The following is a 17,665-nucleotide window of genomic DNA, read 5'->3' on the forward strand; positions in this document are numbered from 1 at the left end:
TTTTGAACAGATCAGGGAGATCTCGTTGTCTATGTTGTCCAAAAAGGTCGCCTTTTTGGTGGCGATCACTTCGGCTCGCAGAGTGTCGGAGATGGCAGCTTTGTCCTGCAAGTCTCCGTACCTGGTTGTTCATTTGGATAAGGTGGTCTTGCGACCTAATCCTTCTTTTCTTCCGAAACGATGTTGGATGTTGTTCGGGCGATAAGGGTTTACCTTAAATCGACTGAGTCTTTTCGAAAGACGGACTCCTTGTTTGTTCTTCCAGAGGGTCCTCGGAAGGGCATGGCGGCTTCGGCCTCTACCATCGCAAAATGGATCAGGCAGACCATTGAACAGGCCTATGCTTTGCAGGGGAAGGTTCCCCCTGTGCCTGTGAAGGCGCACTCTACTAGATCTTTGAGTACGTCTTGGGCCTGTCGTCATGGGGCTTCTGTAGCCCAGGTTTGTAAGGCGGCGACCTGGTCGACCGTACACACGTTCACAAGATTCTACAAAGTAGATGTTCAGGCATCGGCGGATGCTTCCTTTGGCCGCAAGGTTCTTAGTGCGGCAGTTCCCTAGGGTCCCTTGTTGGGGACCTCTGGCTGTTGGGATAAGTTTTGTATCCCCTGGTTTTTTGTCTTTTCCTGGGTTGTTGCTCCTGTTGAGCACTTGTTTTTTTCTGTTGCCCAGCTGGTTTCCTTCCTTTGGTAAGGTTCCTTTCTTTGATGCGGAGACTGCGTTGCCTTTCGGCGCGGATGCGTTTCCCACCCCTCATGTTTGCACTGCTTTGAGACGTCCCCATATGTGACGAATATGAAGAGGCGGCGACTGTCGGAGGACGTAAGAGAAAACGGAATTTTTGTAAAATCTTACCTGTAAAATTCCTTTCTCTGAGTCCTCCGACAGTCGCCGCCCCCGCCCCTCTTTTGGGGTTTGGTTGTATACTCTACTGCTATTCCACTAAAACTGAGATATGGTTGCAGGAAGTAGGAGGGTATTGACTGAGGGGACCACCCCTTGAGGGTGGGATATGTTAAAAGCTTTAATGTTAACATATTCTGTTGCCTAGCTACTCCTTCGGAGCAAAGTCTAATACCCCATATGTGACGAATATGAAGAGGCGGCGACTGTCGGAGGACTCAGAGAAAGGAATTTTACAGGTAAGATTTTACAAAAATTCCGTTTTTGTTACTTTCCAGTCCTTGGATGCAGTGGCTGCCTTCGTTTTTTTTTTTTGCAGTCTTTTTCTCTACATACAAGTACCAGTAAGGCCTGCTAAATACGCTCACCGGACATTTTATTAGGTTCAATTGCTTGGTAACACAAATTGCTAATCAGCCAATCACATGGCAGCGACTTCCGCTTACTTCTTTTCTTTCTTTTTTTTCTCCTCCTTTCCATTTCTTTCTTTTTTTTTATTCCTCTTTCTTGCTTTCTTTTTTTTCTGAGTGCCGGACAGCTGATTTGAAAAACTGGCTCCTAACTTTTTAGCTGGCTCCTAGATTTAAAGAAAAATTGTCAAGCCCTGGACTAAAATGTACTGGCGATTTTTAGTAGCCTAAAATATGACTAAAACAATTAGGATGACTAAAATAAGACTAAAACTAAAATGGCATTTTAGTCAAAAGGCTAAAACTAAATCAAAATTTTGCTGCCAAAATTAACACTGCTCCAATGGCCTTCACACTCACCAGATCTTAATCTAATAGAGCACATTTGGGATGTGGTGGAAAGGGGGATTTGCATCATGGATGCGCAGCCGACAAATCTGCAGCAACTGTGTGATGCTGCTATGTCAAAATTGACCTAAATCTCTGAGACTCTATGCTACTGTAGCACTGCCCCCTTGAGGACTGCTGGATTTCACACTTATGGGTCCCCCTGGGTTACCATTAGAAACCCTAACATTAACAGTCTCTCACTTTTCTTCTTGGCTTATTCAATAAACAATCCAGGGGTATGTAGTTGTTTTTGTGTTTTATTGATAAATTAGGGATGGGAGAAGGGAATAGTGGGATACTCCAAATTAACTATGCAAAAGACATGAGGACTTCTATCGCTTGGTACAGTCAGGCTGTTGATCCACCTTGCCACAGAGGCGAATTTAGTTTTAAGTCTCTTTCCCCCGATGACTTGATGAACTGACTTTATCTTCTACTCTCCTTAGTATCCTCCTTCTTGCTTGCTCACACCCATCCACTGACTATCCTCCTCCTAGGGTGGCCCCCCTCAGGTCAGGCCCCTAGACACGATCCCCTGTACTTACGATACTGTTTTTACAGAGTCTACCCCTCAGTCAGATTCTCCTGGACCTCTGGGTTCAGCTCCATTCCTCTGGCCTTCAGGACAACCTTCTGAGGCCACGTGCCACTGCTACAGAGGATGAGGCAGCCGCTACCCTCCCTCCGGGACTCTGCTCTCCAGCCAAAGGCCCCGCAGCACATGTGCTCCCGGAATGCACCGAGGCGACCTGCACCTGCAAATCCCCAGGACTGTACCAAAGCCTATGCATCCATTTGACCGGTTTCCTCCCACTGTCCAACATGCCTCCCTATTGGACCAGTGTGAAACACTCTCTAGACATAATGGATTGCATTCTAAGCACACTGAGCAGACCTCACTAACAGATCCTGCTTTCTGGTAGGCAGAAAGAAATATAGATTTGCCTGCTGCTCCTCTGATAGGCAGACAGAGCCAAAAACTATACTTTCTCACTAGAACCTACCTATGAGGGTGCTACTACGAAAAGTGAAGGCAATTCTTCTTTTTTTTTTTTTTGGACCTAAACCTCTGAGAAATGTTTCCAACACCTTGTTGACTCTATGCTACTGTAGCACTGCCCCCTTGAGAACTGCTGGATTTCACACTTATGGGTCACCTACCTATGAGGGTGCTACTATGAAAAATTAAGGCAATTCTTCTTCTTTTTTTTTAGTTTATTGAAAAATTTGTGCAAAGGATAAACATGACACAATATACATTCATATATAGATAAGTGTAAATAAATAGTATGAATAGTATGCATTTGCAAATATGAGATAGAGCACAAGAAAATGAAAACAACTTTATCAAACAGAATGACTATTTATGCATCTATATAATGGTAGGTTGTCTCGCATGGAGAGAACCACCCTATCGGTCAGATGACTCTATACTGGTCTATGTGACATAAAAGTAACCAATGTAAACATATTACAGAACTCTGAGTCTTTTGAAACCATTGCTTAAGCCAAAAAGGAGGGTGGGTGGGGGGGGGGGGGGTGTAGGATGAAGCATCAAGCTAACTTGATCAAATGTAAGGTGAAAAATATGATAGTCCATGAAGGCAGTCCTGAAGGCAAAAGGGAATCCAACCCAGTTTTAGTAAGGTGTACGGAATAAAGTGGCCGGAAAGTGTATGGCTAAAAGGAATAATTTTACAATGCAAATTTAACGTAACCTTGTGCAACTATCTGACATTTTTTTTCAACCATGCAATATCTTCTTGAGATAGCCAAGCCCTTCACGGATTACATGTTGTATAGAGTTGCACTTTAAACACCTACCCTCCCTAGCCATCTTGGCACGAGAACTTGATTTATTACAAGTTTAGAGTAACTTGTTCTGGCCTCGTGGATTGAAAAATAAACATTCACGGCGAGCTGAGAGGAGATTTTGCCCATTTTTCATGTAAGGAATTTTCACACAGTAACAGAAGTATGGGTTGTAGATAAAGATGAATCCAACATACCATCTAGTCTATCTAGTTTACACATACATCAGCCGGTACACCGCTCTGCTCCTGCATGTTACATCAGATATGAAAATTCACCTGATGTGCTTGTTCTATCCAAAGACCGCAGATCCAAGATGGCGTGTGTAGAGACAACAGTCTGATCCAAGCTTGGCCATGTTGTTGATATGCAATGCCAATACCTCTGGAGCAGGGCTGGGAAAACATTGGCTTTTCATCTGAACAAAAAACAAACAAAATCTATCCTTTCCAAAAAAGAAAATGGAGCAATTGGCTGTAGTGTCCATTCAGTCTTTTTAATTTTTCTGCTGACACCTTAAGTGCCGGTTCACACTTGTGCGATGCGGGAAGGCTGCGAATTCGCAGCCTGTTCCCGCATCGCATCTGCACATCTGGCAGTTCACAGTGCCATATGCGATACGCAGGGGGTGTCAATTAAATGTTAACTACACCCCCAGTTTGATCGCATATCGCAGTGCGATCTGACAGTTCGCATAGGATCGGATCGCACAGGATCGGATCGCACAAGTGTGAACCACTGTGCGATCCGATCCTGATGCGGCTGAAAAAAAGGGTCCTGTGCGTCTTTTGTGCGGGTGCAGTGCGGATTTCAGCCATACAAAGTGTATGGCTGAATTTGCATCCGCACAGGAGATCGCATGTAATGAAGGAGCAGTGCGCTCCGAATTACATGCGATCAGCGCACCTGCAGTAGTGTGAACCGGCACTAAGAGTTTCCTTCACTGGAACTAAGGGGTCAAGCCCAACCCCAGAAAAACAACCTCACACCATAATCCCTCCTCCACCAAATGATTTGGACCAGTGCACAAAGCAAGGTCCATAAAGACATGGACGAGCGAGTTTGGGGTGGAGGAACTTGATTGGCCTGCACAGAGTCCTGACATCAACCCGATAGAACACCTTTGGGATAAATTAGAGCGCAGACTGCGAGTCAGGCCTTCAACACAAATGTGCTTTGTGGAACACCTACCGAGAGGAGTTGAAGCTTTTATAGCTGCAAAGGGTGGGCCAACTCAATATTGAACCCTATGGACTAAGACTGGGATGCCATATTAGTTTATGTGCGTGTAAAGGCGGGTGTCCCAATACTTTTGGAATAATAGTGTATAGAGCTAAATGTAAATAGACACCCCTCCAAAATATTGGGTTCAGTTTCCAGTGAAGGGTACTGTAAATACTACAGCATACAAAGACATTTCAGACTATTGCGCATTTCCAACCTTGTGGTAACAGTCTGGGGGAGACCCTTTTCTTATTGGCTGCTCTCCTGCACACAGAGCCAGCTCCATAAAAACCGTTTGATGAGTTTGGTGTGGGGGAACTCAAGTAGTCTAAGGAGACCTGACCTCAACATCTTTGGGTTGAAATAAACAACGAACTGTGAATCAGGTCTTCTCATCAAACATCAGTACCTGACCTCATGAATGCTTTTTGGCTAAATGGGCACAGATTTCCACCAGCACACTCCAAAATCTTGTGGAAAGACTAACCAAGAAAGCGGAGGCGGTTATAACTGCAATATCTTTTGTGGTATTAGGGAGATTAGAGTCATGGGGCAGATGCATTTTACAATGGGTTGCGCCTGTCAAAACTGTATTTAAAGAGGAAGTAAACCCATTTAAAAAATGTGAAAAAACCTGTAAAGATAAAGGCATAATGAGCTAGTATGCATCACATACTAGCTCATTATGAAGTACTTACCTAAAAACGAAGCCCCCCTCAGTGCCGACAGGACGGCCGACATGTCCGGCCGTCCTGCTTCCTGGATCTCGTTCCCTCCGGCCATCTGATTGGCCGGGGGCGCGTTTACATCACTCCCGCACATGCCCGCGGGAGCCGCCGTTCACGGCACTGGTATCTGAAGAAACGGCATGGGCGGCCGTTCCTTCAGAGCGCATGCGCCGATGACATCATCGGCTGCATGCAATGTAAATATCTCCTAAACGGTGCAAGTTTAGGAGATATTTATAGCACCTATAGGTAAGCGTTAATGTAGGCTTACCTATAGGTAATTTGTAAAACAAAAGGGGTTTACAACCTCTTTAAAGAGGAAGTAAACCCTCCCCAAAAAAATGGCGAAAAAAAAAAAAAAACATGTAAAACAAAGGCATAATGGAGCTAGTATGCATCGCATAGTAGTTCATTATGAAATAGTTACCTTAGAACGAAGCCCCGCATTGTCGCCCGCTCAACGACTGCTTCCTGGTTCGTGTCCTCTGGCCACCCGATTGACCGGAGGCGCGATTACATCACTCCCGCGCATGCGCGAGAGTCGGCGTTCACGGCACAGGGCTCTGAAGGAACGCCACGGGTGGCCGTTGTTCAGAGCGCATGCGCCGATGACGTCATCGGCTGCATTAAAAGTAAATATCTCCTAAACGGTGCAAGTTTAGGAGATGGTTACAGTACCTATCGGTAAGCCTTATTAAAGGCTTACCGATAGGTACAAGTTCCAAGAGAGGGTCTACAACCTCTTTAAGGCATGGCAGCCCACTTCAAAACATAAAGGTCACATAGACATCAATTGCCCATGCAGGGGTTCTTCCACATCAATATGAACAAATAAACACTGAGCCACCTGGATCCCTTGTTGGCAGCACCTCTGCTCTTCTTACCAGTCCGTTTTAACTGTGTTGTTCAGTTCTACTGGCTCTTAGCCTTTAGCCGCGGTGCCTTGCTGCACAGCACAATCCTGGCTTCTAGATAGGGGTTCTCCTGACACCTCAATAGGAGTCCACCTGACTCCTGACCATGCAGGGGTTCTTCTACTTCAATATGAACAAAGAAAAATACAGAGCTACCTGACTCCCTTGTTGGCAGCACAATTGCTCTTCTTACCACTCCACTTGACTGTGTTGTCCAGCTCTACTGGCTCTTAGCCTTTAGTCACAGGTCCCTGCTGCACAGCCCAATTCTGGCTTTTAAATAGGGATTCTCCTGACATCCTGATAGGGGCCCATTTGACTCCTGGACCTGCTGGCTGGGGCACCTCTGAGCCCCTTGAGTCCTCCGGTCTCTTGGCTTTTGGCTGGGATACCTCTGAGCCCCTTGAGACCTCCGGTCTCTTGGCTTTTGGCTGGGGCACCGCTGAGCCCCTTGAGACCTCCGGTCTCTTGGCTTTTGGCTGGGGCTCCTCTGGCCCCTCAGTGAGACCTTCTGTCTCCAAACCAGGAGCTCTGAGCTATCCTCAGGCTTCAGTATATAATTACCCTGCACACGTGTGTACTCAGACAGGTTCCTGGTATAATCCGGACACAGGATTCAAAGTTCCGATCCAGAACTGGGGAAAACCAAAAATACAACTAAAGGCCTGTACACACGCACCGATTGTTGGCCGACCAATCGGCCGTCTTTTGTCCAGTGTTTGTTGGTTGAAATGTGCTCTAGACTTGCACTGGACTTTTGTTGGCCAACAAAAGCCAACTTCAGAAGTGATATCATGTGATGGTTGACTTTCCGTGTGTTTTTTCTTCTCTGAGCATGCCCAGTCTTGCTCATCTGATTTTTGTCTGCCGAAATCTGTACTGACTGACGAACAATCGGCCGTTCTGTTGACGGCCAACAAAAATTTTATAGCATGCACACCAGATTTTGTTCGGCCGAAAAGTCGCAGTCGGTTGTCGGAAGCATCATACTAACAAGCCGAAAATCGGCCGATCGGACGTTGGCCGAAAATTTACGGCCAACAATCGGTGCGTGTGTACGGGCCTTTACCCTGCTCAGAAACAATTGTCTGGAACCTCACATTAACCCTCAATGCAAATCCTGTGTCATATTCTCCTCCATTTTCACAATGACAGTCTCTCCTTTTGTCGCACCCTGGTTTTAAATGGGATGTCCAGTAAGCTTGATGTGGTGGCCAGGTGTCCATAAACATTTAGCCATGTATTGTAGATGCTATCTCAGATATGTATTTTACACAGGGGGAGGTGTATAGAACAGGGTTTCTCAACTCCGGTCCTCAGGACCCACTAACAGGCCAGGTTTGCAAGAAAACTGAAATACATCTCAGGTGATATTATCTGCTGCTCAGTGATTGCAGTATTCTAGTCTGCATCTCCCCAAGGTAATACTTAAAATCTGGCCTGTTAGTGTGCCCTGGGGACCGGAGATGAGAAACACTGGTATAGAATATATTGATAACCTTATACAGAGTATGTATTATTTAGCTGGTGTCATGTGTATTACAGACGTACCTATGTGGGCAGCATGCCTGGCCGTATAATAAATGGACTGAAAATTGTCGGAGTGAATAACCCGGTGTTCCTCCTAGATGAAGTGGACAAGCTGGGGAAGAGCCTGCAGGGGGACCCAGCAGCTGCACTATTGGAGGTAAAATGGCCTGCATGGATTATCTTAAACTGCAACATCATCACTTTCTGCTATTACGTAATGTTTAAGATAATTCACGATAAAATTCCAGATAAGAAATTTCTAATGCTAGCTCTGTAAATCTCACACGAGTTAAGCAATTCATATGCAATGTATAAACAAATACCACAATCTGAATATATTCACAGGACCACATAATCTTTTCTGTAAAGCAAAAATTGGTTCTTGGTTCTACTATTATTCGCTTTAGCTATGCACTACAAGTGTTTCACAAGTTGCCTAAAGGATTTTGGTGAAGCATGCGAAAACCATGATTTTAAAAACGCATCTCTATCGAAAACAGATTAATTTGTAGTGGAGTGGGACAAAGTTCAATCCATTGCCTGGTCTATGTGCTGTCATGGTCCCTGTCTCCAATACTGCAATGGTATTGACAACCTAAACTTGAGTTTACTTTTGTTGTCACTGGCTTAATTGTAAAGTCTCTCTTTTTTTTTTTTATTAATGTTCAGAATAACAAACATGGTATACTTACCTACTCTGTGTAGTTGGATTTGCACAGAGCAGCCCAGATCCTCCTCTTCTCGGCTCCCTCTTCGGCCCTCCTGGCCTCTCCCTTCTGTTGAGTTCCCCCGCAGCAAGCGGCTTGCTATGGGGGCACCCGAGCCGAGTCACAGCTCCCTGTGTCCATTCAGACACGGAGCGGCGACCCAGCCCCCTCTCTCTTCTCATTGGCTGACTGATTTTAAACAGCAGCGGGAGCCAATGGCGCTGCGCTGCTGTGTCAGCCAATGAGAAGGGGAGTCCGGGGCAGCCGAGACACTGAATCTAGTTGGACCTCAGGTAAGTATTATGGGGGCTTCTGCACACTGAAGGCTTTTTATCTTAATGCCTAGACTCCCCGGTGTCATGTGACTTGTTAATGTTAGAAGGTCTCAGGTGTGAATGGGGAGCAGTTGTGTTAAATTTGGTTTTATCGCTCTCACTCTCTCATACTGGTCACTGGAAGTTCAACATGGCACCTCATGGCAAAGAGCTCTCTGAGGATCTGAAAAAAAATAATTGTTGCTCTACATAAAGATGGCCTAGGCTATAAGAAGATTGCCAAGATCCTGAAACTGAGCTGCAGCACGGTGGCCTTACAGCGGTTTAACAGGACAGGTTCCACTCAGAACAGGCCTCCCCATGTTCGACCAAAGAACTTGAGTGCACATGCTCAGCGTTGTATCCAAAGGTTGTCTTTGGGAAATAGACGTAGTGCTGATGGCACTGGGGAGTTACAGTTCATTGAGGGAACCATGAATGCCAAAATGTACTGTGACATACTGAAGCAGAGCATGATCCCTTCCCTTCGGAGACTGGGCCACAGGGCAGTATTCCAACATAACGACCCCAAACACACCTCCAAGACGACCACTGCCTTGCTAAAGAAGCTGAGGGTAAAGATGATGGACTGGCCAAGCATGTCTCCAGACCTAAACCCTATTGAGCATCTGTGGGGCATCCTCAAATGGATGTTTGAGGAGCGCAAGGTCTCCAACATCCACCAGCTCCCTGATGTCATCATGGAGGAGTCTAAGAGGACTCCAGTGGCAACCTGTTAGGGCAGTGCTGGAAAATAATGGTGGCCACACAAAATATTTGCACTTTGGGCCCAATTTTGACTTAGGGGTGTACTCACTTTTGTTGCCAGCGGTTTAGAAATGATTGGCTATGTGTTCTTCAGTGTTGTCAAATGAAAAGATATAATAAAATATTTACAAAAATGTGAGGGGTGTGCTCACTTTTGTGAGATACTATAAGCCTTGGATGCATGTTGCACATGGAAGGGTTTGTTTAAAGGATTGTTTTATCACAGTTATGATGGTTTGTTTTTGTGGTTGTATTCGAGATGTGCAAAGAGAGATTACACAAATACTTATAAGTATTAGGCCCCTTTCACACGTGTCTGTTCCGCCGACGGACTCCGTTTTTCTCAGCGGGGATCGATCCGCCGATCCCCGCTGAGCAGGCGGATGACAGCTCTGTCTCTGTGCTGTGTGCGGAGACAGAGGTGTCAGATCCCCGCTGTCCTCTATGAGGAATCGGATGAGAACGGACCACCTGTCTGTTTTTATCCGATCCGCCAGACGGATGGAAAATCGGGTTTGCATCCGTCCGGATTTGACGGACAGGATTGGATGTCAGTGGACATGTCTCCGCTGACTTCCGCTGCCCCATAGAGATGCATGGGACATCCATTCAGATCCGCCAGGAAAACTGACAGGCGGATCTGAACGGTCCACATGTGTGAAAGGGGCCTTGCATTTAATTACATAATGTCCCAGTGCGCGGAAGCGCGTGGCGCAGCATACGCAATGACGGTAACTTCCGGGGCTGATTCCGATATATTGGGGAAAGTGCATATCGGCCCTCAGTATATCGGCCTTACCAATAATCAGTCAATCCCTAGTGTGCAGTGTCGGCTTTCTGGTGGGATCAAGCAGGTTGGGACTAGGATCCCAAACACGCCTGAGCCCATCTCCATTTGGGATGAAGGATTGGGGTTGCTCCACTGTGAGCGTAGGCTTAGTGCTCACCACCTATAATTCTGAAAGAGAAATCAGTTTTGATTCGGCTTTCCCTTTTTTATATATGCCTTTTGTTTCTCTTTGCATTGACTGTTGTTTTTTTATCTTGCTCCAGACAGCTGCGCCCCATCTCATACCTGCTGATGCATTTTACATCCTTAAGCAGCCTTAATAATGTCTCCCAGGACACATAATAAGGAATTCTTTATGTGTGGAAGGTTTGGTTTAGAGTTTTACTTACACGCTGCTCACAAGGCGACCTGAAATATCGACCTACAACAGTTCTGCACCTGCTGGTGACAGGAAGGATTATTTTATTTACTTTTTTCCTTTGTGCAACTTCTAAAATGGACACAAAAAAAGGAAAACATTAAAAAAACAAGCTTTGTCTGCCAAAATCCACATTGGTTTCATTAGAGAGTTGTTTTTGAGAAAAGGCTGGTTAAAAATTTTGCATTTTATGGCTGAATGTTTTAAGAGCGGTCATAAAGCATAAGAAAATGATGAGGTGTTGGGATAACAGATAAATATGTTCATGTAACCATTTTTTCTATGCTAGGGGAAAAAAAAAACATGGAGGGCTTTTGTAAACGAGATCGGGATTAAAATACAAAGGCTCCTTTTAGGGTGAACATACTTTCCAAGTTGGCTCAATGCGTCTGCAGTGAAAAAGGGTCACAGATGGGAGCAAATTTTACCAGTCATCAAGGCGGTTATTATGAGGAATGTGGTCTACAGTGTTCCGCGGCGTGCTCGGGCTGTCCCGTCCCACTGGGAGAACCCGAGCGGCAAGCTGGGTCGTCCGCCAACTGGTCGGGGTCAGCTTTAAAAGGGTCTCTGCTGTGGTAACTCAGAAGCGATGACCGGACAAAATTAAAGCCTCTCCGCCCCCCTGTGCTTGTGCGCAAAGGCAATTGCATGCGTCGGTCCCGCACGCACACAAATGGCGATCGCCCCAAACATGTGAGGTATCACCCTGAGCATAGGATCATGGGCAAAAATTCTAGCACCAGATCTCCTCTGTAAATCTATAATATTGACCTGTAAAGGCTTTTAAAACGTCACCTATGGATAGTAAAATTTACAGGCGTGTGCAATTTAAAGCGTGACATGTTTGGTATCTACTTTACTCAACGTATTGAAATTCAAAAAATATTATATATTCAATGTTATTGAAAAATTGCATTTGAAAAAACACTGTCCAAATACCTTGTGACATAAAAAAATCGCAAAACCCACCAATGTATTCTCTAGGGCCTCTGCTTTAAAAAAAAAATATATAATGTTTGGGAGTTCGAAGTAATTTTCTAGCAAAAAAAAAAAATGATTGTTACATGTAAACAAAAAGTGCCAGAAAAGGCCTGGTCCTTAAGTGGTTAAGTTTTTTTTTTTCATAATATTTTAATATGCAATGCCAAATAACAGCGCAAAGAGGTATACGATAATAAATAGTATTTAGTAAATAAATAATACCACTCATAAATGAATAATATTAAAGTGCAACGTGCAATTCATGTGCAAATAATATCCTGTGGTATCCCCTCGGCGGGGTTGTAAATATTTGGATCAGTGGAAAATATAATATAAAATAAAATAGTGCCAGTTCAATATATAAGCAGTGGTAGTCCAATAAATAGATAAAAACCAAGGAAAGTCCAAAGGAGTCCCAAAAAGTGCTTAAGTGCCAGGAGGAAAGTGCAAAATCATGCCATCAATCTCGTGCTGTGAATAGTGCAAGTCCTCCCCCTTTGGATGTTCCACTTACCGGACTGAGATGATCCCTAAGCTATATAGCCAAAAGGGTCGGTAAAGCCTGTGTTCCGGTAAGGAACTTGATATAGATATCCTTAGGAATAAGGTGTCTGTGGCTCTCAGTATCTCTCAGTACTGCACTGTAGTCATGATAAAAGTCCTGCAGTTGTGCCCACCGATCTCTCGGCTGTCCGGGGTCCCTAATATGGACTTGTGCTAAAAAAAATAAATAAATAAATAAAAACAGTAAAAAAAAAAAAATGTATGTGTGTGTGTATATATATATATATATATATAATGCATCTCCTAAAATTTGAATATCATCAAAAAGTTAATTTATTTCAGTAATTCATTTCAGAAAGTGAACCTCATATACTTTATATAGATGCATTGACACACAGAGTGATATATTTTAAGAATTTCTTTCTTTTAATTTCGGTGATTATGGCTTACAGCTAGTGACACCCCAAAATTCAGTATCTCAGAAAATAAGAATATTTCATAAAAACAGAAATGGACTTTTAATACAGAAATGTTGTCTTAGTGAAAAGTCTGTCCATGTAGAGTATAGGATGCACTCAATACTTGGTTGGGGCTCCTTTTGCATGAATTACTGCATCAATGACGCATGGCATGGAGGCGATCAGCCTGTGGCACTGCTGAGGTGTTACGGAAGCCCAGGTTGCTTTGATAGCGGCCTTCAGCCCGTCTGCATTGTTGGGTCTGGTGTCTCTCATCTTCCTCTTGACAATACCCCATAGATCTGGCAAGTTTGCTGGCCAATCAAGCACAGTGATGCCATGATCATGTGACCAGGTATTGGTAGTTTTGGCAGTGTGGGCGGTGCAAAGTCCTAAAATTAAATCAAGATCTCCATAAAGCTGGTCAGCAGAAGGAAGCATGAAGTGCTCTAGAATTTCCATCTAGAGGGCTGCGCTGACTTTGGAATTGAGAAAACGCAGTGGACCAACACCAGTAGATGACATCATGGCTCCCCAAATCATCACTGACTGTGGAAAATGTTGCATTTATTTTGGAAATCAAGGTCTGGAGGTCTGGAGGAAGAGTGGAGAGGCACAGAATCCAAGTTGCACAAGGTCTAGTGTGAAGTTTCTACAGTCAGTGATGATGTTCAGTATTCAGTTCGCATGTGCAACTTCCTTTAGATTCTCAGCATACCGTGGTGCCATAATAAACTCCTGTGCTCATGCGCAGGAGTTGCTTCAGCCCAGCCAGTCAAGATGGCTGAAGATCTCTAACCTGGAAAAAGTCGGGGACAAGATGTTGACACCAGCGAACGAACTCACGGGCTTCCCACTACTAGAGGGCAGTGCCATCTTAAGAGCATTAAAGGGCCCCCGGCAATGCAGTGCACTGGGGCCCCGCCTACATAATCACCCACGAGAATAAAAATGCAAATTATCGATAAGGCGATATTTATTGGTACAGCAGTGCAAGGCTAATGACGGCTTCCAAGTTCGGTGGCTGGATCTGGTAAACACACACACAGACGGGAGTCAGACTCGACTGTCCTGTGTGTGCCTGTTCCCATGGAGGCAGACAGGCATTCCTGCAGTTGTGAGCTCCCCCCCCAATGGCCTAAGTGGCCTGACAGCAGCGCAGGGCCGACAGGCGCTTGCCACCTGCTAAGTTCAGCGACGGGATGCACACGAGAATTGGGACTAATGCTTGGTTGGGTCGCTGGGCAGGTGGGGCCCCCGGGCAAATGCCCAGCGTGCCCATTCGGTAAGATGGCCCTGCTAGAGGGAAGGTGAACATTGAAAGTACAACTAAAGGCAAAACTTTTTTTGTTTTGGATAGAGTGGAGAGGGATTAGAAGACCTGTCAGTTTTGTATTGTGGTCTGTGCCCCCATTCGGGAAATTCACCTTCTCTTTTTGTCTTGTTTGCCATCATCATTGGAAGTTAAAGTAAAGAAAATACTCCAAAACTTGGGTTGTCCCCAGAAAAGTAATAGAGGGGAAGCCTTCCAGTGAGAACACTAGTTCTGGTAACCTGGGGGGTCCCCAAGGGATTCCCTTTATTTGCAGGGATTTCCTATCACTTCCTGTTTTGCCTATGGGACAGGAAGTGAAGGGAAATCTCCCCAATGGGACACAGATGGCAAAAAATAAACTGACGCGGGTTATGACCCTCCCTTACTCTATCCAAAATGAAAGAAAAAGGTTTGCCTACAGTCCTACTTGAAGAGTTTGGTATCGCTTTAATCCCACCCTCAGGAACTGGGTCGTCAGAAATGCAATCTAGACAGGAGTTTGGGGCTGGCTGATTCCCAGGGACTAAGCCAGAACTGCAGCTGCAATCTTCATGCTCTTGCAGTACACCGGGGGATAGCACAGCTGTTTCAAACTTTAAAAAGGGGGGGTGCACTTTTAAGCTGTTGGTGTCGGAGAGAGCCATGCTAGTATTTAAAATGCGATTGTGCAGCTACCCTGTGCCTATCGCAATCCTTATCAATGTCAAGTGAAGAGATTGGGAGAGTGGATCTATCTTTGGCCTTAAATTGATTTATTTATTTTTTTTGTTTAAAAAAAAAAAAAAAAACAAGCAAACATGTCTTAATTATCTGCTCTGTGCAGTGGTTTTGATTTGATTTGATTTAGCCCAGCAGGCACCAATATAACAAAAACATCACTTTTGGACTGACTATATATAAAACCAGTGCAATAAATAACCAGTTTCTATAGTGAGACTGAGAACCCGAGAGATCAGTACTGTAACTGTTTGTTTCAAAACAATTCTGAATGTTTTGTCGAAGTATCACAGATTTGTTTTTACCACAAGACCTGTTTCTAAACGGATGCAGAGAGGTTGTGGTGTTTTAGGTTGATACAAAGCTTTGGAGCATATAATGCAAATGAACACAGAACCTCTTAAAAAGCACAGCCTAGTGATAGTAGTGTTCCTCATGTTTTGTCTCTTAACCACTTGCCGACCGCCGCCCGACTATATATGGCGGCGGTCAGCCCCTCCCAGGCAAAGTGAAGTACCGGTACGTCACTAGCCTGGGAGCGAATAGGGGGCGGGCGCACTCCCGCCCCCGCTCGTACCCGAAGAAGCCGACACGTGTGAACGGCGGACCCGATGTCCGCCGGTCACTCGCGATCGTCGGGTAGAGAGGGAGAAAGGCAGGTGGCTAATGTAAACAAAGCCGCCTGTCACTCTACCCTGTGTAAAAGCACAGATCACTCGGTCCTGCTATGTAGGACCGTTGATCTGTGCTGTTACACAAACAGCCACATCCAATGACAGTAAGAAACACGCCCCTAGGGACACACTAAACCCCTCCCTCTCCAATAAAGTTAACCCCTTCCCTCCCAGTGTAATTTTTACAGTAACAGTGCATATGTATAGCACTGATTACTGTAGTAATGTCACTGGTACCCCCAAAAGTGTCAAAAATGTCAGTCAAGGGTCCGATCTGTCCGCCGCAATGTCGCAGTCCCGCAAAAAAATCGCAGATCACCGCTATTACTCGTTAAAAAAAAAAAAAACAATAAAAATGACAAAAATCTTTCCCTTAGTTAGTAAACGCAAAACGCAATCGCTTTTTGCGATTTTTTTTTTTTTTTTTTTTTTTTTTTTTTACCAAACCTATGTAGCAGAAAACAAATTGGTCTAAAATTTTAAAAAATTTAGATTTTTACATTTTTTTTGGGGGGGGAATTTCATATAGAAAAATGTGAAAAATATTGTTATTTTTTCAAAATTGACGCTATTTTTTTGTTTATAGCGCATGATCAAAAAATTGCACAGGTGATCAAATACCACCAAAAGAAAGCTCTGTTTGTGGGGAAAAAAGGAAGTCAATTTCATTTGGGTACAGCGTCGCACGACCGCGCAATTGTCCGTTAAAGTCACGCAGTGCCGAATCGCAAAATACCCCCTGGTCAGGAAGGGGGTAAAATCTTCCGGGGCTTAAGTGGTTAAATGCTACAAGTACAGAGACAAATACCTGTCCTTCTGCCAGAAGTCCAGTGAGCTAATTTTCTGCTGTGTGCTGGCAACGCAGTGCCATTGCTGCACAAAAATCCTTGGGGAAGAGTTTAAAGTGATGATAAACCCTCCGTTTTTTAAGCACTTTCAGCAGTAAATCTAATCCCTTACAGTATACTATTCAATATCGTCTGCACTTGGACCGCTAAAGAAAAAAAAATAGCAGCTTACACAATTTGTTGACGACAAATCATAACGCAAACCTATATAAAGGTGCAGCACTAAAAATATAAGATAAATTAGTGCTCAAAAGGAACAGTGATTTCTACTAAATCAATAGTGATTGTTCCAAGTCCATAAATAAGCCAATTTAAAGTCCCAAACCTAAATCCTAAAGAGGGTGGCTACGTTCCTACATACAGTGGAACCAAGAGAGGGTGGCTACGTTCCTACATACAATGGAACCAAGAGAGGGTGGCTACGTTCCTACATACAGTGGAACCAACAGGGTGGCTACATTCCTACATACAGTGGAAACAAGACACTGCGGCTATACTCCTACGTACAGTGGAACCAAGACACTGCGGCTATACTCCTACGTACAGTGGAACCAAGAGACTGTGGCTACATTCCTACACACAGTGGAACCAAAAGCTGTGGCTACTTTCTTATATACAGTGGAACCAATAGAGGGTGGCTACATTCCTAGATACAATGGAACCAAGAGAGGGTGGCTACGTTCCTACATACAGGGGAACCAAGAGTTGTGGCTACTTTTTTAGATACAGTGGAACCAAGAGAGGGTGGATACATTCCTACATACAATGGAACCAAGTGAGGGTGGCCACGTTTCTACATACAGTGGAACCAAGAGAGGGTGGATACATTCCTACATACAATGGAACCAAGTGAGGGTGGCCACGTTTCTACATACAGTGGAACCAAGACAGAGTTTCAAAAAAGTTTATTAGTTTAAAAAAACTACTAGATGGGTACCTTAAAGACCACAACATACAGGGGTATTCAATGTACGGTTAACAGCAAACACACACACACATCATAGGTTGAACTGGATGGACTGATGTCTTTTTTCAACCTCACAAACTATGTAACTATGTGCGGCAACACTCCTAAGTACAGTGGAAATAAGAGACGGTGGTTACATTCCTACATACAGTGGAACCAAGAGAGGGTGGCTGCGTTCCTACAAAAAGTGGAACCCAGAGATATGGCTACGTTCCTACGTACAGTGGAACCCAGAGAGGGTGGCTACGTTCCTACGTACAGTGGAACCCAGAGAGGGTGGCTACGTTCCTACG

At 44.6% G+C, this 17,665-nt stretch overlaps 1 protein-coding gene across 1 annotated transcript in view; it reads left to right on the top strand.

Moving 5' to 3' along the window:
- LONP2 (lon peptidase 2, peroxisomal) overlaps positions 1 to 17,665 on the top strand; it is a gene marked incomplete at its 5' end in the record, with an annotated part of 171,883 nt that overhangs the window by 62,432 nt on the left and 91,786 nt on the right. The window contains one exon of the mRNA XM_082270039.1: positions 7,927 to 8,068. Within this exon, the coding sequence (XP_082126165.1) occupies positions 7,927 to 8,068 (142 nt within the window). The remainder of the gene's footprint in view (positions 1 to 7,926; positions 8,069 to 17,665) is intronic.

This window comes from Pelophylax lessonae (genome assembly GCF_965119305.1).
Source record: "Pelophylax lessonae genome assembly, chromosome: 10".
Lineage (NCBI taxonomy): Eukaryota > Metazoa > Chordata > Amphibia > Anura > Ranidae > Pelophylax > Pelophylax lessonae.